General features: G+C 29.6%; 1 protein-coding gene across 1 annotated transcript; it reads right to left on the bottom strand.

Moving 5' to 3' along the window:
• Positions 1-3,932: 3,932 nt before the first annotated feature.
• LOC129900575 (tetrahydroberberine oxidase-like) lies at positions 3,933-5,653 on the bottom strand. Its single transcript, XM_055975576.1, has one exon. The coding sequence runs from the start codon at positions 5,638-5,640 to the stop codon at positions 4,048-4,050; it is 1,593 nt and encodes a 530-aa protein (XP_055831551.1). The 5' UTR covers positions 5,641-5,653; the 3' UTR covers positions 3,933-4,047.
• Positions 5,654-14,840: the final 9,187 nt, after the last annotated feature.

The raw sequence follows: 14,840 nt of genomic DNA, 5'->3' as shown, positions 1-14,840 counted from the left end.
AATTTTATAAATTTAAAAATCTGAATTAAGTGTAGTGAGTAAAGAGTAATGACAATAACATTCATCATGTTCCTTAAATCTCTCTTTTTAAAAAAATTTAAAAATATGATTTATTAAGTGTAGTGAGTAAAGAGTAATGACAATAACATTCATCATGTTCCTTAAATCTCTCTTTTTTTTTACCTTTGTGAATGATGGTGGAGAGTAAAGCTAAGTGTTTGGATAATATATATATAGCAGTCAGGGAAGGCAGGGTAAGTCAATTCAACGAAAATTTATTTTATTTATATAATTAAATTATAATATAAATATAAATATCGGGGATTTGAATGAGGAAGTTAAATTGCGGATGGAGATTATTATTGCATGAGGTTCTACGTGTCTCTTTTCTTGGTTGTAAAAAAAGTTTAAAATTTAATATGAAAATAGTTTCTCAGAGTTCTCTGTTAGTTGTCTGATAAGTACTACATAGCCACCAACAAAAATTGTGGTGTGTCTGATAAGTACTACTTAGCCAACAATATCAATAAGAATTTGATAGAGTAGTAAATATTTTTTTATTGATTATCAGATATTTTGAATTTAAATTTTAATGAATATAAAATTATTTTTATTAAAAAGCGCTATAACTTTTAATACAGAATTTTATAACACAAATTAAAAATTTAATTAAATTTTAGTTCAAATATCAAACATCGAATAAAAAGAAAATGAAAAAAAAACTATGAAGCCTAAAAAAAGAGAGAATTACATAGCCGGCTCGTAACACTGACGATGATCCTGATGCGTCTTCTTATTCGATACAGAGGCAATTCTTTTTATTTGTAATAGTAGTACAGTAAATATAAATTATTAAAATAATAATTATTCTTCCCTAATAATAGAAGTTAAATTTTAATTTAGATGAAATTTGAATGGTGAATAAATAATGAATTAGTTTTTAGGTTTTAATTTTTTCGTGAGTTGGATGGTTCGAATTAAAAAAGTTTATATGAGTTAGTAGTACGTAATTGGGAAAAAAAATGGTGATATTTAAGGATCACATGGAAAAATGATTTTTCTATCAATTCAATTTGTTAGCGTTTATGTTCATTTTAATATTAAAATTAGAATATTAAAATATATAATATATTAATTGATATAAAGTAGAGAAAGTATTATCACTATTTTTTGTATGTAACCACTATGACATTTTTTTTTCACTATCTTTTGCTAATTATTCCACTATATCTTAAGTTACTATCCACTTTTTAAATATTTATTTGCGAAGAAATCTTACATCTACTTAAAATATGTTTTTTTTTTCTGTTGTGTGGATTAAAGATGGATAAAAAGTTGATGAGAAGTATATAATGCTGTAGATGAAAAAAAGTGTTGTATAATATATTTCGAGGTTGATATAGCAAGAGAGAAAAATAAGGAAAAATTTATTCTAAATATTCAACTTATTTATTATATAAAAGAGAATAATTTTATATTAAAAAAATATTCTTTTAATGGAATTTTTGATTCTTTAACTATTCAAAGTTGTTTGAGTTATACGATATTTTGTTGTCAAATTATCGTATCTTGAAAGAAACTAGCCAAAAATTATATTACTGAATTGATTTAAGATTATATTATGATGAACGTATATATTTTTAAAGAAAGCAAAATATATTCACAATTCAACTTAAATATTTATTTATTTATTATATATTTTTTTTTATTTTTTAAGTTTAATGTATAATATAGTATTTACCAACCCAATCTGCCATGCATTTGTTGATGACATTTAGGCAAATTTTCTTCTTCGATATTTTGGCCAGATGGGTGACGTTTTGGTTTGTTAAGAAGGCTTTGGAAATATAAAAGATAATTCATGGTCTTTCATTTTTACTTGTTCATTATACTATAAGTATATATTTATTATTTAATTTTTAATTTATTCGTATTACTATTGATTATAAAAAATTATAGTTCGCTAATGCGCCTACTAATAAGAAAAAATAACGAGATTATGTACTAGTCTTCTACCCTAATGTGGGTCCTCCATATCCTTCTATCTAAGGTCATATCCTCGGTAAGTTGTAACTGCGCCATGTTCTGTCTAATCACCTCTCCCCAATATTTTTTCGGCCTACCCCTACCTCTTCTGAAACCATCCATGGCCAACCTTTCACACTTCCGCACTGGTGCATCTGTGTCTCTCATCTTCACATGTCCAAATCATCTCAGTCGCATTTTTCGCATCTTGTCTTCCACCGAGGTCACTCCTACCTTGTCCCGAATAGCCTCATTTCTAATCCTGTCGCTCTTGGTAAGCCCACAGATTCATCTCAATATTCTCATCTCGGCAACTTTCATCTTTTGAACGTGAGAGATCTTAACTGGCCAACACTCCTCTCCATATAACATAGCTGGTCTAACTACCACTTTGTAGAACTTGCCCTTAAGTTGTGGGATTACATTGGGTTGTTGTTGTGGTGGTGGTATATTTTTAAAAAATAAAATTATCATTTTATTAAGTAATTTTTTTGAATTTGAAGAAAATAATAAGTATTGATTTAATTTCTGTGAATTCTCAGAATCATTAAAATTGAAGTTATTCTCTGTTAGTTATTTTATACTACGTATAATCGTATATGATTAATGACACTGACGATGATAAATTCAATAATTTTAAAATTCTTTATTTAAGGAAGGTATTCCGTAAAATAAAAGCAAAATTGTTCAATTAGAAATGATAAAATTAACTCAATTTATTTAATTTGTTTGGTGTTTTTATCTATTGAATCATGACTAGATTATTAAATTAACCTTTCACTGGTTGAATCTAAAATGATTGATCAAATAGTTGAATAAAATATATTAAAATAATGTAACTTGTCGGATCAAAAATATAGCTCAACTTAACAAAAAAAGAATATTAAAACATTTATTCTTTGACAAGTCAAAATTCAAAATCCTTTTTTTTTCCTTTCGTTTTCTAATTAGGTATATTTTAATTGGGTTAAAGGTATTAATGGAAACTCAATTTTTTTTTTCATTTCTAGAAAATAATTCCGGTTGATAATATCAGCCCCATATTTTTAAGCATTAAGATAATAGAATGAACAATTAGACGTACTATAGAATGCAACATGAAGTGAATTGTCACATTCCTTACCAAAATATTTTAGGACATAAATAAAATGATACTTTAAGCTATTATCTTTTTCATTATTCTCAAATTATTTTTCTAAAAAAATGTAAAATTGTTAAGAACCACATTAAATGAATGGTAAATATGTTGGCTCTTGAACTTTGGACAATTTACTTATTTTGGATTACGAAAAAAATCTCGACAATTTACTTAATATGGACCAAAGGGAGTATTGTTTTATTATCTAATTTTGATAGAAAATTAATGTGTTAAGTTGATTGCTATATCTGAGCACAAAACACTTGAGATTGAAAACATTTTATAACCTTCTTTACTAGATTAAGGGTTAGATCATGTTTAATAAACTTCGTCTAAATCTATGGTAAGCAATCTACTATCAATGATGATAAGTTAATTTAGTAAATCATTCCACCTTCAGCAAATTAATATTTGTCCTCTACATCCTATTATATGTATACCCTCGTCAAGAGCAAATTAATCAAAAATGTTAAAAGACTTATCTCCAAAAAAATTTAAAATATAATGGGGTCAATGTTATAATAAGAATGATAGAGAACAATCCCATTAATCGTGTTTCAACAATTAGCTAGAAACTATAATTTAATATTGAGAAAATAAATTAAATCAATATATAAGGAAGAAAATCATAAAAATAAATTAAATTAAACAACCTTTATTATCAATCAATAATACAATAATTTCGAAGAACAAGCAAATTACATTAAGAAATAATAATTACTACAGAAGTCTTATCAAGTGCCATGATCTCACATGCATGACCCTTTAATTATAAAAATACAAACAATGAAGAGAAACTATATATGTACTTAATTAATTAAATAATAACATGTATCTTATTATTTTTTGTATAATGATGGACTTCATTCACCTTTGTTCTTCTTCTACCAAGTAAGTGAAGGAATGCTTTGTTCATTCCTAAAGAAATTTGAAGGATCCACCTTAGTCTTCACATGAACCAATCTATCAAAATTATTCTTGAAATACTTAATCCCCCAAACCTTAGCTTGCACATAGCTTGTATATCCCTTTATGTTGTTCACTCCAATATCAAGATCTCTATAGTTGATATAAGCAGCTCTTGGAAACTTAGAAACAAAAGGAGCCATGTAAGAATAAAGCCTTCTTATCCAACTTATATGCCTCTCAGCTACTTCTTCCCCTTCTTCATCCCAATACACCAAATGTTGGATTTTGTATAAATTCCCAGCCCTATGGGGGAACGGGATAGCAGATGGTGAAATCTCATTCATCCTTCCACCATATGGACTCAAGATCACTTGAGATGATTTAGCTTCATCTTCAAAGAAGAATCTCCATATTCCTTCGAGACCTCCCTCTGGAATTGGCTGATACACGTAGTCTGATTTTGCCTTGAAGTAACGCGTTGAAAGTTGAACCCTACTTAGCAAGACGTCAAGAGATCCATCTCTTGGGAGTCCTGCAAAGTACAGTATAGACTCTATCCAGCTCATCTCAATGCAATCTTCTCTTCTCAACCCTAATTCAAGGAAATTTTCTTGCATGATGGGAAGTAATCGATCTATACCACCGAGGAATATGGAGTTGAATGAAGCTACAATTGTTTGTTTGTTGTTACCATCTTGATTACTTGAGTTCAATCTACTAACCAAGATCCTAATGAACAAATCTTCATGGAATCTTGGTGCAACATATTGCCACTTATGAACAAGCTTAGTGGCATTTTGTTCCAATGTCTTGTCAAGTGTGAAAACAGTTACTTTCTCAGGAACATCTACCAATTTGATCTTCCATGCAAGGACAAGTCCAAAGCTATTACCACCACCTCCTCTAATTGCCCAAAATAGATCTTCCCCCATGGACACCCTATCAAGAATTATCCCATTGGCATTGATCAAACGTGCATCTACAATGTTATCAGCTGCTAGGCCATATTTTCTCAACATAACACCATAACCTCCTCCACTAAAATGTCCACCAACACCAACCGTTGGACAAACACCAGCTGGGAACCCTAGGGTTTTGCTTTTCTCCGCGATTCTATAGTAGAGTTCGCCAATAGTTGATCCAGCTTCAACCCATGCACTCTTGTCATTGACATTAACATTGATTGTTCTAAGGTTGATAAGGTCAACTATAACGAATGGAACCTCGGAGACATAAGAAAGGCCTTCATAGTCATGTCCTGCACCACGAACCCTAACATGCATCCCAGTTTTCTTAGCACAAAGAATGACTCGTTGGACCTCGGATTCACTCACTGGGGTGACAATCACAAGAGGTTTAGGAGTTTCAGTTGTATTGAACCTTAGATTTTGTATGGAGAATTGAAGGATTGATGAAAAAGAAGAGTTATTTGGTGTGTAAATATTGGAGGATGTTTGGTTACTATGAGATAAGCATTGGATGAATTCTTCATGGTTATCAGCTAATGCTGACCACGAAGCTGATGAGAGAACAAGTAGAAAAATAAAGGAAAACCAAGAAATCTTCATATTGTTTGAGATTTTGTTTAGTTTGTTTTATGGAAATGAAATTGCAAACCCCTTCTATTTATAATAAAATATGTGAGGAAGGAGCTAATTGTTTAGTTGAATTTTCTATAAATAACATGCGTGTGAAAGGTCTATAATACTTGTTTATAAATTGCAATGAAAAAGAAATAAGACCATAAAAGAAGAATAGTCTAATCATCCAGAACAAGACCGCCAATTGATATTTGACAAATTAGAACTCGTGATTTTTTCTTACGTTTAGAAAAATAAACAAGTCTGGGTAATAGCCTTTCACATTGGTTGGACCTTAATAAATTGCGAAAATCAACTTTTAGCCATATATTCAACCCTATCAGCTAGTATTTCTTAATGTTATGTTCCTATTGCAACTTGCAGGGCATGAGACTTGATTTCCACACGGTTTAACGGAGATTTTATATAGTATTGTGCTCTTCCATCTCAATAGCTAACTTTTGGGAGGTATGATTCTTAAGTTTTATATATTAATGATATCCACTGTTCGTTTGGATGGTGACGCCGGTATTGCAATATTGGCCTGGGGCTATAAATGATCTAGCGCACAACCATCGAGAGCAATGGATGCGGAGCATGGTGATTTTATTATGATTTGATTGCGCAAGATATGATACTTGAATCCCATGCACATATGTTAATCGAGAGTTGAAACATTGCATTTGGCGTTGCATTAATCATGGATTCCCAATAAAAGAAATTGTTCTATTTTCAAACTCCACCTTCAAAAAGCATAAATCTTTTTAAAAAAAGATAATCGCGACACACATGTTTTTCTCCTAGTAAGACAGAGATATATATGAATAAATATAAAATAAAAAATTAATAAATTACACCATCCCAGTAATAGCAGGTAAATAATTGCCTCTTATTTCCCAAAAGTTTTCAGAATTACTGGTAATAAATATTGGTTTCAATTGAAAAGGTGTTGGACTTTTATGCTTGGAGGCAACTCGATAGATTTTAGGAATTTCTTTTAAAAATAGTATTTTGTTTGGGTTGATTTTTCAAGAAATGATTTTTTTGGCAATATTCATTAGCTTTGTGAAAATTAGTGGTGAAAAAGTGAGCTCATATTTTGATAACCCGTTTAATCTGTCCATATTTTAATGGGTTGGGTGAGTGATTTTTTAGATGGGTAATATATGGGTTTAAACTCATATTCAACTCATAGAAATATGGATACTCATGGATAAAATATGTAAACTTTACCTAAATCCCATAGTGAAAAAGCCCAATTACAATGTATCCCTTATTTTTCTTAAATTACCCGATTTCCCTTTTTTTTTCAAATTTCTGATACATTACTCACCTTCCTGATACATCAGTTTTTGGGTGTAAAATAATTAATGCTTGTGAGTTATTTATGGATAGTAACGTAATTTAAGTCATGATTGGGTGTTTCAATCAATTAGAGTGCTAAATAAGGTAAAGAATCCTTTTAAGAACAAAACAGTTATGAAGATCAAGGAAAATTCTAAAAACAGAGCACCAGTGCGAAAAAAAATTCAATCCAAATTTCAATTTTCATCAAACGATTCAAGATGAATATCGCGATACTACTGATTACATGTTCTTTACAAGATTAATCATTCAAAATTTCCCAAAATATCTGAAAACAAGAGGGGCAGGAAAAATTGTATTTTTTTCTAAAAATAATCTGCGAGTCGTGCAAGGATCACAGATGGTATAATTTAAAATGCCTAACAATGTCAATGCTCTATGAGAAGTTATGGTATCAATATCATCAGACCATTTTTGTGACTGTAGGTAATGTCTTCAGAAGTGACGGAAAAGATCGTCGCACAGTATAATTGAGCGAAATCATGAATGTTAAAATAGTCAATGCTCCAGCCTGATGAGCAGTTCCTAGAGAAACTGGGACAACTTTTTATAGTTTTAGAGGTTGTATTTGATACATATTTCAATTAATCAGAATAGTATTTGAATATCAATAATTGATACATGGATGATTGGTAACTATTTTCATTGTAAGTTACTTGGTAGTGATGTAAATTCAAGTTCGACAAATGAGGATAGCTGATACATAATCATTCGACATATTCGACATATAAAGGGTTGATACATTGAAGATTGTTTTATTTTTTTCAACTGAATTGTGGCTTATACATAACATGTATTGATATATGTTGTATATGTATCAAAATCATTAAATATAGATACATGGGATGCTGATACATAGACAATATGTATCAGAATAATTAAATATTGATACATGATAATCTGATATATAATCAAGATGTATCAGAAGAACTAAATCTTGATACAAGAGATTCTGATACATAAATAATATGTATCAAAATAATTAAAGCTTGATTTATGAGATGCTGATACATAAACATGATGTATCAGAATCATTACATTTTGATACATAAAAATTTAATACATAAACAAAATGTATCAGACACACTAAAGGTTGATACGTGAGGTGTTGATACATAGACAAAATATATCAGAAATATTAAATATTGATACATGATAATCTGATATATAATCAAGATGAATCATATTCATTAAAGCTGATAAATGAGATTCTGATACATAAACAAGATGTATCAGAATCACTAAATCTTGATACATGAGGTGCTGATACATATACAATATCAGAAGCATTCAAGTTTGATAAATTAGAATCTGATACATTAACAGTATGTATTAGAAACAGTCAAGTTTGATAAATTAGAATATGACACATTAACAGTATGTATCAGAAGCAGACAAGTTTTATACATTAAAATATGATACATTAACAGTATGTATCAGAAGCAGTCAAGTTTTATACATTAGAATATGATACATTAATAGTATGTATCAGAATCAAGAAGCAGTCAAATTTGATACATGATAATATGATATATAAATTTTCATCTTATATTAGAGTTTCATACATGAGAAAAACTTAAAAGTCTGGTAATTATACATTCTTCTAATACAAAATTCAAAAAACAAAACTACTCGACGTCCATTGATTCTCCTTGACTAGGAGATATGAAATCTCTCTTAGGTTTTTTAGGATCATCGTTATCGCTAACATAACCATCATTGGCCTTCCGATAACCATAATTCCACAATAGTGTGGCATATCTTGAACGGATGAATTCGGCATGTAGTCCAGTATTTAAAATAGAAATTCCATCACTAAGATATTCAGGAAAAATAGCCATGAAAATACCACAATCCCTGCAAAAAAAGAAATACACAACTTTAAAAAAATTAAAATTGACACAGTAATGATTTAAATATACATATTTGTTAATACTCACAAGCTATCGCTTCCTTGTTACGCAATTCCTTCAACGTATTCAACTACAAAAGGGTGATGTGCTTCAAGCATGTTATCGATTGATTTATCCTTGTAAGAATCAAGCGATGACCAATTAGTACGTTCAGTCTTCTCAAAAAAATCACTATCGTGAAGGTATGTTGAAATCATCAATCAAATTAGTCGTATATACAGTGCCGAATCTGAGAGAGTGTGAGGAGATCTTCTTGATGACGTACTTCATTTTCTGCATTGACATGGCAAACTGATAAAATACAACTTGAATCTGATACAAAAACATGATGTATCAGAAGCATTAAAGCTTGATACATAAGAATCCGATACATAAACTATATGTATCAGAAGCAACAAATCTTGCTACATTAGAATCCGATACAAAAACACAATGTATCAGAAGCAGTAAAACTTGATACATAAGAACCTGATACATAAACTAGATGTATCAAAAGCAGTAAATCTTTAGAAAAACGATATTTAAAAAAAGTAATATAAAGAAGATGTATCAGACACATTAAATTTTGATACATTAAAATTTGATACAAAAAATACAATGTATCAGAAGCATTAAATCTTGATACGTAAGATTCTGATACATAAACTAAATGTATCAGAAGCAGAAAATATTCCAAAAAAATGACATTTAAAAAAATAATATAAACAAGATATATATCAGAATTAGTAAATCTTGATACATGATAATTTGATACAAAAACACTATGTATCAGAAGTATTAAAGCTTGATACATAATACTTTGATACATAAACTATATGTATGAGAAGCAGTAAATCTTCCGAAAAAACAACATTTAAAAAAAACATCTTATATGAACTCATACCTTTGGGAGATTAGGGCGTGTTGTAATCCCTTCAATCTTCTTATCGGCTTCTTTGGGTGCATTTGAACTTGAGATTTTGACTTCAATTTCTAACGTATCTTATACATCACTGAAGGATCGTTACGATGTTTGGATCTAACCTCGTCCTGTGAAACAAGAATTTATTGATTTTTATTCAACTGAGTGAGACCAACAGTAAAAGATGGAGCAAATTCTATTTATATCAGAGAACAATATGAGTAAAAAACAAAAAAATTATAGAAGAAAACAGAGGAAATCGAAGGAGGTGAGAATGAAGTGAGATACCAGTTAAGGAAAACTTGAATATACCTTACTTAGAAGCTTGAAATTGAGTAATAGATGGATTGAAATTGGAAAAAAAAACTACCGAAGACGAGGCTGAAGATTAGGCGTGAATTTAGGAAAACTAATATAAGGTAAAAGTGATGTATCAGTGAAAGATTGAGAGAGTAAAAAAAAGAGGAATTTTTGATATTTTTTCAACGGGTAGGGAGTATTAGTAAATATGATAATATAGTGTGTGTAAATGAATAATTTTCCATAAAATATTGGTAAACTATGGGCTAGCCAAATGGATTAAGCATCCAACTTTTGATTCACTCAAAATTCATGATATCACCAAGAATGTTGTAATTTCCCTTCCCTTTTATGTTCTTCATTAAAACTAATTATTCTCTCTATAATTAAAAAAAAAGTGAAGTCTTTGGCCTTCGGAGTGGGGTCTCGATTCGAAAGTCGTGTTCTGAATCGGAAGTCGAAAAAGGGTACCAATTCAAAAATTAGGTCTTGATAGGGAGTCAAGAGTTGGTGTCGAGTCCCGATTTGAAAGTCGAGACACAAATCGAGTATCGAAATCAGTTCTCGGATCAAAAGTCGGATCCCATATCAGGTGTCGAGGTCGGATCCTATTTCGAAAGTTGAATCCCCATTTGGATGTCGGATTTCGATTCGGATCCCGAATCGAGGTCTACAGATCCCTAATCGAGTTTTGGTTGAGTTTCGAATTAGTCATTGAGGTTGGGTATCGTTGTTGAGGTCAGTTTGAATCCAATTCAACTGTCGAATTTCGAGTCAAGATTGAGGTTGTGTCCTTGATTAGGTATCGAATTTGAATTCCTGATCAATCATCGAGATCAAGGGTCAATTCTAATTCTAATTCTAATTTGGAAGTTGGGTCCTAGATTGGGTGTCAGATTCTGATTTAGGTGTCAGGATCAAATTTTGATTCGGATGTCGGATCCCGAATCAGAGATCGGGGTCGATCCTAAGTCGGAAGTCGGGGGTCGGGTCCAGATTTGGAAGTCGGGTCCTGGGTCTGTTTTGGAGTCGGGTCCAACATCAGGTGTCTGATTTAATTTTAGGATACGATAAAATTAAACAAAATACTTTCAATATTTTTTCAATAAAAGTCTATAATATTTTCTTGATATTGAATTATAAAGTAGAATACTATTTGCTCATGAAAATATGAGTAAACTAGTATTTCACCCAATCCATTTGTTACCCAACCTATTTTTACCCATATAAAATATGAGTAGGTTGAATTATTACCCATTTTATGTTGATCCATTTTAATTTTAATCCGCCCAAATTTGACCAAATCCGTCTATTTGCCCCCATTAGTGAAAATCAAAGGACGATTTTTTTTTTTGATTTTCTAGAAAAACTTGATTGCGGAAATCAAGTTCTCTCCAAATTTCAAGTTTTACTGTTTGATATTTAAGATTTTTTTGGTAAACTTGGTAACATATTTTATTTTTAAGATTTCCAATCACATATTATAAGAAGACTTCCCTCTAAATTTTATAAAAAAATTATTATAATAAGGATGTATAGAAATTTAAAATCATCATCATAAATAATTTGTGAGTTTTTTTTCTACGTAGAAAAGGTTTATATATAACTTTAATTGATTGTTGTTTTTTGTGAGCGCAATTAATATACATGTGAGTCAGTAATTAATATAAGGTCACTAGCAAAATCAAAAGATTTGATCTGAAAATCAAACTAACATTGCTTTTTGGTAATAACTCCATTTTTGTTCTTCAGAATTCAGAACACGTGTTTAACTATTTTTCACACTGATTATTTTTTCTAAAATAATTCAAACATAAAATTGTTTTAAGAAAAGAAGATAATAAAAAAAATTCGACCCCTATAAAGATGACAAGTTGGGTTAATCAATTGGTCAATGGTCTTGGCTTATATTGACAATTGAAATTTAAACAAAATTGAAATTTGAAAATTTATGAGACTTTTACAATTTGTTGGTTCTTTCATGGATAATTTCTCTGACAATTAGATATTCTTCTGCCCCAAGCTATTTGCAAATTTCAATATTTTGACTTTAAAAGGTTTATGAAACAAGTAAAAAATATGGTTTCAAAGATTTCTTTCTCTTTGGGGGGCATTTTTCACAATTTTTCGGAGCTGAGGAAGGCATAAGATCTCCTTTTTTTTTAAAAGGCAACATAAATCTTTTGAAGCTTGCTAAATATTATCGTACTCATATGTTATACGCAAAGCGTATTGTAGAGTACAAATCTGTAATTACTAACTAAATGTCTAATTGAATAAACAATGTAACACTGAAAGAGACCAAGCATGATCATTGTTTTGGTCACTCCTTTTCCATCTAAGAAATAATATATGTCGGTGAGTCAAGCCATTAGAGCAAATAATAATAACATATTCAATATAATTTTACATATGAAATATGGAGAGAGAAAAATAAATGCATACCTTACTTCTATTTAATGAAGTTAGAGACATTATTTTCAAAAGACCTTCGACGACAAAGTAAATGCTCTAAAATTGAATAAAAAGAATATATATAGTTGTATTCAAATTTTATGCACAATATAATAATATATAATCATAAATTCATAGGACTCATCTTCTGTGTCCCTTAATTAATTACAGTTTAAATCTTATTCACTAGCATTATAGTAACTATGATACTATACTATATATAACTATATGGATAATGCAATATTTCTACACTTTTAGTAGACACACAAACTCAATCAGACCCCTCCTGGGCTGCTCTTTAATATCTGGAAAAAAGAAAAGAAATACTAACATCGATAAAATTAGATAAAAATAATCAGCCACCTCATGGGCTGCTCTTTGTTTAAAATGTTGCAAATAATATAGAGATTATAATAATATAAACATGCAATTCAACAATAACTTATAAGTGTTCTTTATAACATTGTGTTTATCCAAACAGTTCCACATCAGACACTTAATTCCTTATACGTCTTTACTTAGATTGACAATGACTATGTCATTAACTAATACTCCATATGGGATGAAGACTAATAAACAAATCAAAATGACTTGGTCAATTCTAATATTAAGAAAACTAACATTATTATTTAAAATATGGTATTTTTTATTATGTATTTTCTGAATAAGATATTTCAATCCATGAAATGATTTTATCTATCTCATTACATACCAAACAACCCCTAATAGTACAATTCTTCTTACTTGTGAATGAATTCAAATTGGAGAAACTAATTAAAATTGAAAAATATTAGTATAAGCAAACACATAAAGTTTGACGTTCTGCTTTGAAGCATGTAAGTAATTTGAATATTTATGTCAATCAACTGTGTTAGGTGAATTGGTCCCTTATCCATTATGTACTTTAAATTTTTTAAACGATAAATCACAAGAACTACCCTATAGATATACTTTTTCTGTTTTAATTTGTTTATCTTGTTTTTTCGTTTTAGTTTGTTTACAAAAATGCATTTTCCCTTTTTGATAATTATTGTAATTAATTATAATTTATCACGTCACGTGTTTAAGATCACAAGACTAAAGGATATTTTGGTACATTAACTTTCCACATCTCATATTGAAGATCAGTACAAGATTAATTAAAATTTTGATACATTCTACATATTTTTAATTTAATACCGTAAAATCAAAAATAACTTTTACTTTCTTAAACTCCATGTCAAGTTAAAATCAAATAAATAGTTTAAAATGAAGGAAATATTAATGATAATATACATAGTACAAACAAATTGCCCCTAACTCCTTAGTATGATAACACTAACGTGATTGGGTTAGGAAATATGTTGCAAATATGCTGGAAAGTCCAAATTATCCCTAAGTATAAACTTAATGGCAATAAACTAACATGTTGATACAAGCTGCTTGACTCATGCTTCTATAATAGTATAAATGTGGCAAATAATATATACATGCAATTCAACAATAACTTAAAGGAACTTAAAAGTATTCTCTATCGCATTATGTTTATCCAAACAGTTCCACATCAGATACTTAATATATTCCTTATAAGCTTATACATCTTTATACTTAAATATATTGACAATGACTATGTCATTAACTAATACTCCATATGGATGAAGACTAATAAACAAATCAAAATGACTTTGTCAATACTAATGTTAAGAAAACTAACATTTCCTCTTCTTTTTTTGCTAAATTTTTTTATATAGAAGCCATGGTTTCACATGATCTATATTATACAAGCCATGGTGTCAACATGGTTATTTAGGTGACAGTAAAAAGTTGCATTGAGGGCAATTTTGATAAGGATTTGCATGTCCTTCGTAGCAACAACGTAACCATTGTCAAAGGCAATTTGGTTATTGCATCACATATAGAGTACGTGGCTTGCATTTCAACATATATAATATGTGATTTATAGTATTTTTACTTAATTTTCAAATATGTAATAGATTTCATATTCAAATACATAATTAAAATCAAATAATTTAACTCAAAAAACAAACATTGCCCCAATTCTATATTATAGAAGTCATGGTTTCAACATAATTGGTTAGGCATCAATAAAAAATTGCATTGAGGGCAATTTTAACATTTCAATATAAGGACTTACGTGTCCTCCAATATCAGTTGCCCATTTTTTTAAAAGGTTAAGGGCAATTTGGTTATTATTGCACATCACATCATATGTGGCTGGCATTTCAACATTTATAACATGTTAATATAATGTGACT

Source organism: Solanum dulcamara, chromosome 8, assembly GCF_947179165.1.
Source record: "Solanum dulcamara chromosome 8, daSolDulc1.2, whole genome shotgun sequence".
Classification (NCBI taxonomy): Eukaryota; Viridiplantae; Streptophyta; class Magnoliopsida; order Solanales; family Solanaceae; genus Solanum; species Solanum dulcamara.
The sequence above is the reverse complement of the archived record's forward strand: the minus strand, read 5'-3'. Positions and strand labels throughout refer to the sequence as shown.

Excerpts from the sequence above, each read along its gene's own strand:
- LOC129900575 (XM_055975576.1), bottom strand. The coding sequence starts at position 5,640 with ATGAAGATTTCTTGGTTTTCCTTTATTTTTCTACTTGTTCTCTCATCA.